The 10,373-nt window shown below is 40.6% G+C and overlaps 1 protein-coding gene across 1 annotated transcript; it reads right to left on the reverse strand.

Annotated features, from left to right (window-relative positions):
• Window positions 1-2,672: 2,672 nt before the first annotated feature.
• On the reverse strand, window positions 2,673-9,081 carry gnav1 (guanine nucleotide binding protein (G protein) alpha v1; the record flags this gene model as incomplete). Its single annotated transcript, XM_080840167.1, has 10 exons — window positions 2,673-2,863; window positions 3,456-3,543; window positions 4,032-4,103; window positions 4,817-4,946; window positions 5,945-6,073; window positions 7,784-7,944; window positions 8,189-8,281; window positions 8,622-8,713; window positions 8,791-8,935; window positions 9,043-9,081. The coding sequence occupies 10 exons, from the start codon at window positions 9,079-9,081 to the stop codon at window positions 2,673-2,675; spliced, it is 1,140 nt and encodes a 379-aa protein (XP_080696293.1).
• Window positions 9,082-10,373: the final 1,292 nt, after the last annotated feature.

Here is a 10,373-nt window from a genome sequence, read left to right on the forward strand (position 1 = left end):
GCATCTGCATTCACGAACGGGAACACCATCCAAACTGACACAGTGAAGGACAGCTCTTGCTTGTTTCTCTGTAGATGTTCTGTATCATGTCTTGTTAACCAGTCACGTTCTTGTAGAGTGTATTTTTTTTTACATGCACATTACATTGAATACCATGTAAATTATGATCTAAACGTTAACAGACAGCACATTTCTTCGTCTGATGGATGTTGTATTTAGGAGGAAAGATTGTATGGCATGAAGCAAAATGAAGAAGACAGGTCCAAGACCATTATAATGGGTAATTTCTATTTGTTAATAGTTAAAATCCTAAATCGATCTGTAAAATTTCATTAAATTATTTCAAACAACCAGTCAGAGCTGTTTAAGAGTGTTTTGATTGGCTTTATTTGACATAAAAGCGATATGCAGCATACACTTCATGTCAGGGAAATCCATGTCAAGTGTTAACGATGTGTGTAAGTATAATTCCATATGAAGGTCATTCCATATATATTAATAAATTAAATAAGTCTAAACAAAAATAAACAAGTGATATGCTTCATTCCTGATTCTAGGGTGACACGTTAAAACAGTTAATAATCTTAAACCCTTTTGGACTCCATTTCTTTAATGAACAGGGGTAGTTCCATTCCATTCCATTCCCCCAAAATAAATAAATGAGGACCTGTTGTAGCCATGTAGGGTGAGATTAGCCTGACTACCTCTTGTATTATCTTCATGAAATGGTTTCTTAAAGTGATCATTTAAATAAGTTCTACCATTTAAAATATTGTGAACCATACAAAATTGAAGATCTGTAGCCCCATCCTCGTCCTCCACCGAAACCTTCCCTCCCCCCGAAATGGCTCCTATAGTCCAGATCAAGAACCACTGTAATGAGTTTATTTCGGGCAGCCTGCTTTAAGGATTTCTTGAGTCCCCAGTACCATGAGCTGGCATATTCAAAATGGCAATGGACTAAAGTTATGTCTAAAATGTTCAGGCTATTCATTTGGCAATCTGGTACTTTACTTATAATACCATAGGACGCAAATAAATAAATAAATGAACCAAGGGCTTTTACGTATGTGACTGATATTTCTTCTATGGTAATGTCTAAATTGTCAAAACCCATTTACTGATCCAAAGAAAACTGACCTCGTCCTTGGTTAAGTGATATTCTATTGTTTTTAAAACAGATTTTAACTCTCAAGAAGTTGTCTGTTAAAATGTCCTGTATTTCAGATGTGATACAGGTCATAGATCTCTACGTGATACAAGAATAGAGTCATCAGCAGATACATTCAAGACACTAGGACAAGCAGCTTTCATATCGTTGATGTACAACAGAGAGAGTAGTCGTACACTGTCCTGTGGGACACCACAGGAATTTGGCATAGCCTCAGATAGTGCGCTGCCTATGTCTACTTGTTGGTCTCTTTCATCTTGAATAAAGGAATACCATGGTCAACCATGTCAAAGGCTTTTTGCAGGTCTAATAGAACTAGTCCACATATATTGCTATTATCAATTTCCCTCCTTATAATGTTGGTCAGAAATATAAGCAGGACTGTAGCTCGTATAGGAAGTTATTTGACAGATGTATTTGTAGATTTGGTCTTGAACGACCTTTTCAAAAACCTTCAGAATTTTGCTTAGTATTGAAACTGGTGTGTAAATACTGGGGTCAGATTTATTTCTCTTTTTTATAAATAGGACTCATCTTAGCCTGCTTAAGAGTCTTTCTAAGGAATCTGGCGCTAATGACATCAAGCCCTGTAGCCTTTGTTACATTAAGCTCATTGAGCATTTTTCTTTTCACATTTTCATCAGCGACTATTAAAAGAAAATGCTCCTTCTTCAATTCCTAGATTGCTGTAATATTTGGAGACAATCTTGACACAGTTTCCAGTCTTATCTGGCAGTTTAGCCTGATTAGTCGAACTCCATCCTCTTCTCTGTGAGTAATCCTAAATGTGCTCTATAAATAAATAAACTTACTTACTTACTTACTATTTGCTTGACAGGCCTTAACGTTCACTTCCCCACTGCAACACAGATCTTTCATAGTCTTCCATAACTTTGAGGGGTCATTATTATTTTCTTTGATAAAGTCAGTATAACAAGTCTGCTTCCTCGTTTTGATCAGTCTGTCTTGGGTTCCTACATTTCTCTTCTTCAATATCTGTGTCGCCTTTGCTTTATTCTAATTTGTCTGAGGGGGTCAACTGTATCTACCACCTTGAGAAACGGGCATCCAAACAGAACCCAGGCTACTTCTACATGTTCAGCGTTTACTACAGGAGAGTGTCAATTTCTTTCCAAAAGAAGATCTGAAGTAGTCGGCTGAGTAGCTTAAGTAATCTGGTGCATATGGTCTTGTGTCCAGATAATTGTTTCTTATTCCTCTTTGTTGTACAGTAAATGACAAAGTGATCACTAATGCCATAGTGTATCACTCAACTCTGAGAGATGTTTGTTTTATCAGACACTAAAATAAGACCAATGTTAATTTATTTATAGCAGTTAGTTTATTACCAAATGATATAGTATACATTGGTTCACCGAAGCAAGATACCTTCTCTTTACCCTTCTGGTTAAACATACATTTGCACATGTCAGTGCACCACAGGAAAGAACATATAAAACATATAAAACTAGTAAAAATTAAAAAGACCTAAAAGTGTCACTCACAGGGTACACACATTAGCCAAATTATCTTTGACAACGTTGTCCATGACTGTCTGGAAGATGCCCCTGATGCAGCTGGTGTCCGTGGCCGTGGTATAGTGATGGTACACAGGCTTTTCCGGGGAGGTGAGGAGCTCTGTGAACAGACTAGTGAGGAAACCAGCAGCACCGCTGACATCGCGGTCTGCTCCTGTGCAGAAAAACAGAACGGTGAGAGTCTAGCACCTCAGCCATTATTAACAAACATTTACCCTATTCCTGATTAAATGTGTCATGCGTGTGTCAAATATGTACTTCATGATCTTTAAGGGGACAATAATTTCAAACTGTCCATTGAAGACAGTGGGACACAGCGTGAAGAGTGTTTTATAAGGCTATAATGGAAATATGTTAGTGGTGAAAGCTGTTTTGCCCAAAATTGAAAGGGGTTCTTGTAACAGGAGAAAAACCAGCCTTAATTGCAGGTCATGCTCCTCGATGTCATTGTGTAGAGGTTTCATACATTACTTGATCAGTACCAGAATCTGGAGTTGACACCCGTTTCTATAAATAAATAATCCATTGTAACTCTGATACAATCATACTAGCCAGGCAGGGATCTGTATGGGTTTGTATGCATCAGGGTGGATAACAATAGCAAACCATTTTCATGTTCACCTCCCACTCAGTCCCCAGGTTATTAGCATCACAGACTACATCACAATACAGGGGCTTGAATAGAGAAGCTGATGGGTAACAATTATGATGCAAAAACAATCAACTCTCAAACTAAAATGTCATACCTTTGAAATCTGGAACATAAATCCGTAGATGCTTTCCAGAGTTTAATATCTTTTCTTGAAAGAGATCCATTTTATTCATGATTAAAATCTAAAAAGCATTAGAGGAGCGACCATAAATACAATATATTGTACATGAATAAATTAATATTGTACAGTGATCCACCAGACACCAACACAGGCTTTAAAGTTTAAGATGGTGTGTGGAGCAACAAAATGCCACACAGCACTGGTGACTCACAGAGCCAAATGAGACTGATCAAACACATCCATTGCCATTTCCTCAGAGTACTCGGCTAACCTACAGTACTCCTTAGGGAGTGTGAAATGACTAGTCAGTGAGAGTGTGTGCGCTTTCCCCCCCCCCTTGCCTTCTTCCCCCCCGTATACAGAGGACACACCAACATAACTATACATGGACCATTGTTCACAAGTGAGGTGAACAATTACAGATTCATAGTACAAGTGGAATCATAAAGTAGAATTTAGCAGCAAAGTGACCCAACATCCCCTATTGAGGGGAGAGGTCATTCAGAGATATAGAGAGAAACAACTTGTTAGTTTGTGTATGTGTCTTACCAATGACGCACTGTTGAAGACGGTGTTGGAACGGACGGAAGAATAGAGTTCTAGACTGTCTTGGATACAGCCCTGTAGAGAATGACAATACATGACATTTAATATCTCTCCCTACTCGCTCCACTAACAGTTCCAACACCATTTTATTGATTTTATACATTAAATGATATGTGCCTCTTTCAATCAAAAAAAGTTGTAAATGTATGTATTCAGACACCCAAATATCAGCAAGTCAAATGTTCTCATTTGAAGAGTAAAGGTTTATTTGTATATTTGCATCCCAGAAGAATAGTGTATTGGCGCAATACTGGTCACCTGGGTTTTGTCTCAATAAGCTCCTGAGCTCCCTGGGTAGTGCTCAACAACAGGTTACTATCCTCCCGAACGGGATATAATGGCATGCCAGAATACACTTTTAATTTATTAAAATCTGTCTGTATACACCCACATGCTTAAAACATGTCCATATAATTAAAACAAATGGTATTTGGATACAGGCCAAACCTCTTTGCTAGCATGCCTGTAGTTGAGCAGTAATGTCATTCTTACATGTATATGTATAAACGCAACTACAGTCCCATCATTTTCCTTATTGGGGTGCTCATCATACCCATATTCAAACTCATATTCACTGCTGATTCACCACATAAGGACCTTGGGACTGAATCGAGATTCCACCCTGTGCTTCTCGTTTCTTTTTTCTTACTTGGCCTTCTGGAGCCATCACCGTGATTCTGTTGTCTGGGTTTAATGTTTACTCAGGATGTGGTGGTGATGTGCCTTACCGTGGAAGAGTCCTGCTGAGGGCGGAGGTCGTATCGACTGAGATCCACCAGAAAGAGCACAGCACGCACGCCATCAAAGCAGCGCAGCCACTTTCTCTTCTGTGTGCACTGTCCTCCCACATCATACAGCCTACACACACACACACACACACACACACACACAGGAGACAAATATTAGATATGGGACAACAGAAGAACAGGGTAAGGGGTCCTGAAGACGAAGAGTGGCAGGTGGGGTGGGGCACTACGCAGCCAGCAAAGGTCTTAAGCAGAACATCCTCAGGTTCAGCCATCTCACCCACGGTGCCACACTGGACTGAAAGCTGTGGGGGTAACAAGTGTGTGTGTGTGTGTGTGGGGGGTCAGTTCCTATCTGACCAAACTGGGATACAGTTCAATTCAAAGGCATCACGAGGGTGGATCACCCTCTCTCTCTCCCCCTCTCTTACACAGTCAGCTCTGGTAAGCATTCGTGAGTTGACAAACAGCAAACTTCACTCCCCCATGACACCACAGCCACACTGATGGAAAAGGAGGAAAAAAATAAAAACTATGGGTTTCTGACTCGTTTTAATGGTTCGTGGAAGGACCCCAGGGGGCTTAGCAGACAGCATCAGGGGAAAAGGCAGGTGGAGGAAAGCATCAGTCCATCAATATTTCAGTCGTCTGATTCATCCAACAGTGTGTGACCTCACGAAGGGGATTGAGGGAGTCACGATTCTCCCCAGAGAGAGAAGAGGAAGAGGGGAGGGGGGGGGGGGGGGGGGGGAGTGAGAGTGTTGTAAAATGCACAACGCAATACCAATATTCAGCCATAGACATGCTGTCAAGTCATTCCGGTCATTCCCATCTCATATAGATTCATACACACTCAATCCTTTGTAACACTTTACCACAACTCATCTGCTTGGTTGTGTCATCCTGTAGGGAAAATGGAATTGTTTGACGTGTCTAGAATGTGCACATTAACACAGAACGTCGCACTGTAATTCACAAACCAAGCATTGGAATAAAAGGTGAATAAGAGGTGAATAAGATTTATATCGTGGAATTGTTTAAATATCATCTGGGGGTAGTTTTTCCAAGCAGAGAATACACTTTTGTTTTATGTGCAAGAAAGACGCTCACCTAAAGATACACTGAGCAGCACAGAATTGAGTTTCCATCACACCACTGGTGCGTACACGAACACGCAACACGTCTGTTTCCGTGGGAATGTAGTTTGGGCCGATGATCCGACCGATATTGTCAAAGAAACTGCCAAAAAGCATAAGACAGATAAAACAGACAGGAGAGACAGAGGCAGTTATCTTAAACCATTTGAACCTAGTGCGATTCAACAATACATCAGCATGATACCCGACACCAGTGAGTGAGTAGTCATGACCGCTGGCTTCTGTCTCATATGGAATTCTCATAAACCTCTAACAAAAAACATCCCTATTAAAGTAAGCCATGTCACTGGTAACAGCCAGGCTTCACTCTAAAAAAATAAATACAAAAAAATACTTATTCCCAAGTGGTCAAAGCCTTTTCCTAGAATTGTCTCTCTCAAGTAAGCTAGATGGTTCATAGACCAAGGTACATACATATGCATGACAACACAAGAAAACCAAGGATTCCTCGGATAAGGTGAAGATGTCAACAGGTTTCATCGCTCTCATGCTCCTGTGTGTGACATGATGGTGTGTGAAGAGCAAGGCGCATGCAAGTTTATACAAGGCAGTGTTAGTAGTCAGTGAATTACCTCATCTGTGTGTGTGTGTGTGTGTGTGTGTATATATATATGGAAATAGAGAAACAACTTGTGCGAGAGGAATGGTATGATCAGAAACAACTTGATACACTAACGGACAGCCACTTTTAAACAATGAGAAGCAAAGAGGGATGACGGGAAACATGTGATTGTTAAAAATGAAGCACAGCGGGGTGCACAATGAGGCTTCACGGGGTGGAAGTAACCGTCCCTGAAATTAGAAGTTCAATGACACTCCTCAACCACAACCAATGACACTCACACAAAAAAAAAAGCTCACGCAAGTGCGTCAATATGAATTTATTTTAATTTGTTGTCCTTCCTAAACCTGACCATCACACATACACCCGCCTATTTATACAAAGTGCAACCTGACTTTACAGATTTGGCATTACAGGATTCTGTTTGTTCATGTTAGCAGGAACTTAATCCTAAAAGAGAGCCTAGTCTTTCCAAAATGTTAAATTTGATAAAAGATAATGTACAAAGAGCAAAATCGAGTGAGAGGCCAGCCAGACTAATTGGTTCAGAAATCCTGGCGCTTGAATCATGGATAAAACTTGACCTTTATTAAAAATAGCTTTCTTCCCTATTAGGAACGTGCACAGGAGGGGGGCTATGGTTGCTTGGGCAACTGCTCGTTTGCCCTCCTCGACTGAAGTTGCCCCTCCGAAGGAAATATATATATTTTAAAAATAGTATTACGGCTGGAGAACTTCATGCATGCATGCCTAGATAAAATAATCGCGGTAATGAGAGTTTAAAATGATATTGGCAAAATTTGCGATCAGGGGAGGGGGGCGTGGCAGCGGCGGTGACAAAAATGAACGCGTTGACCCTTTTTTCCCGGGCAGAGCAACTGCCCATCAATATCCTGTGCACGTCCCTGTTCCCTGTGTTCAGACCCTTTCACTTTTTCCACATTTTGTTATGTTTCAGCGTTAATGAAAAAGTTAAAGTTAAAAACAGGATTGTAAAAGCTTTTAGGAATTAAAAAAAGGAAAATCTGAAATCACTTTTACACATGATTTACAAGTATTTAACTTTGACAATGATTACAGCCTTGAGTAAAGTGTAAATAAATTAGCAAAACTTTCCCAAATCCAGTTTTTGCTTTGTCAATATGGAGTATTGAGTGTAGATTGCGAGGGAAAAATGTCATGTTACATGACCATGGCCAGTAGCGAAAGTGAACTATGTGGCACACTCACTAGAGGGCGGAGTCGTTGAGCTGGTACTCATATCCACGGGCGGCTGCGGCCCTCACACCCTGGTCTGCCCACAGACAGCAGAAGGCCTGAGCCAGAAATGGCAGCAGCTCTGCATCTTTCCCAGTGCACCAATCACATGCCAGCACAGACTGGGCGTGGTCCTAAGAGGGTGCCCACACACAAACATTCCAAATAAATGGCATAAAATGAATAAAAACACCAACAAGCTGAATTGTGTTATAAGAACGTTTGGCATTTACGAAATATTCATTTATTATATTAAGCAATCACTAGAAAGGTGGTATAGCACCATACACTTCTCCTATATGGCAATTGGTCAACCACACGCAAGTATTTGGAAAGATGCTACTTGTTAACTCCAGGAGCATATCTGAAGACCCTCACCTTGTTTCTCTGATTTGCCAGGTTGATCCTCAAAAGGCCCATTCCCCATAGGACAAACTTCATAGAGTTGAGCAGGTTATCAAGCACGGCTGGCTGCATCACACACACAGAGAGACAGACAGACAGACAGACTCAACTAAGAGCTTTTCTATGTTCTCACTTCTGTCACATCTGAGCAGTCACCTTGCCACTGATTCACAGTAGATTTTATTTTTGATATTGATTGTGTCTCTGCACATCTTCCTCTAAGTGAAGTCTGCATGTATAGGTTATCTTCTTTCTTTCTCTCTCTCTCCATCTTTCTTTCACTCCCTCTCACAATGCTAAGAAGTGCAGTGATAACAGGCTACAATGACACTCCCCTCCGTTATACTGTTCACCAGACTGTGCAAGACTGAGTCGCTATGTTAACATACGAGACCTTACACCAAACCTTAAAACTGATGAGTTCCCGTCTGCTGAAGCCATGACTGTGGATGATCTTTATTTGCTTAACCACAGTGCTCTTGCCACTCTCAGCGGCACCTGTACAGATACAGATTGGCGTGTAAATTTCCTTTGCCGGACATTTTAAAGCACAGTAAAGGATGTTCCATGCTCACCCAGTAATAGAATCTTAACCACGTTTGACTCTAGTTTGGCGTGTTCGATGAGATCTCGGTCTATTTTCGCGCTTGTGCTCCTTGCTATCTTCTCCTCCTCGGTCACCTCTCGTCTGAAGCACAGACGCAACGCGTGCCAGCATGTCTGCACTCAGGTAGATTTTGTCCGGGTAGATAGAAGGGGGTAACAAACTTACTAACAGTGAAATAGCACAGATTATAACAACAACAAAAAAAGAAAACGCTCGGTACCTGAACCGATGATCCTGGTAAATCCAAACACCCAAACATTCTCCCTGTTTTTTTATCTCAGTATATTTTGTTGTGTCTCTTAATTCGTGCTTTTTCCTCAAAATCGGAGTTCGAGTGACGGGTGACAAACGTAAGATCCTAATTGATGAACACATGCGTTCTCTAATTGAGTCATTATTATAGAGTGGTGATGATTGGCTTTGAACGATCCCCTGAAATCGAAGCCATGCGCTTAACTGGCTCATTCAACAAGCAAACTGTGATTTTCATGTCTGTGGGCTAGGATTATGTCTAGATTAGATTAATGGATGTTCTTGCTCTGGGACCTTGAGTTTAGTAGCACACTGTTTTCAAATTGGTTATAGGCTCTAATCCTAGAAACACAATTCGGTAAAACCAAGGCTTCACTTCAAAATAAACAAATTTAACACGTGTTGTTGTAGTTGTTATTATTGACAGGGATAATATTCTTTAACAAATTACAAGGCGTGGGCTGTCAGAATGTAATGTACAGTACACTGGTTGATAATACATACATTTAGATACAAGAAAACACTAGCCTGTCTCATCAGAGAGGCGGGATTGATACATCCATTGTACCGTTCTGGGAGAAGCACCGTGTAATCGTCCTCTGAGTTATTCTACTGTTAATAAATTAGTTTTAATCCATCACAAATTGCAAATGTGCAAATTCGTGACCTCTGTAAGTATGAATCCTAAATTATTTGGAAATAAAGTGTCAGCACTGAGTTACTTTTTATTATTCGACAGGTATAGGCTACAGATGAGTAGGGCCTAAAATAATACAAAATGAACAGATGGTCCCTTGATGATGGTCAGTCAAGCAGTCTTGACATCGTGATCCCCTTGGGGTATATTCATTTTAAAGATTAGTCCTTTTAGAAGAGTGAGGATACAAAAATTAAGTTTAAAATCAACCGATCCCCCCTCCGTCACTGGCAGGCTGAATAAGTGTATTTTATGTTAATGTTTGTTCTGCCCCGGTAAAACTTTTCCCTACAAAAGCCTGCTCCAGTTTTGCTCCTGTCCTAAATGTTTGCTGAGATTACAGAACAGGGGTAGGGCTTAGTTGTAATTGAATTAATCTTTGTGGGGGTTTAATCACTCAAACTGCTCACAGAGATAGCCACATAATTATAACTTCTAATGCCAGTTTTACACACAATGTGTATAATTGCGCTTTCAAAGGATGGCAGCAAAACCACCCATTCATCAGGTTTTAGAAATTTCCATTTTAGCCGCCTAGATTTCTATGTGAGGAAGTGCAATGCTTATTTGTAAGACACATGGTGACGTCGTGTGGCCATATA

The sequence above is a fragment of the Sprattus sprattus genome, assembly GCF_963457725.1.
Source record: "Sprattus sprattus genome assembly, chromosome: 6".
Classification (NCBI taxonomy): Eukaryota; Metazoa; Chordata; class Actinopteri; order Clupeiformes; family Clupeidae; genus Sprattus; species Sprattus sprattus.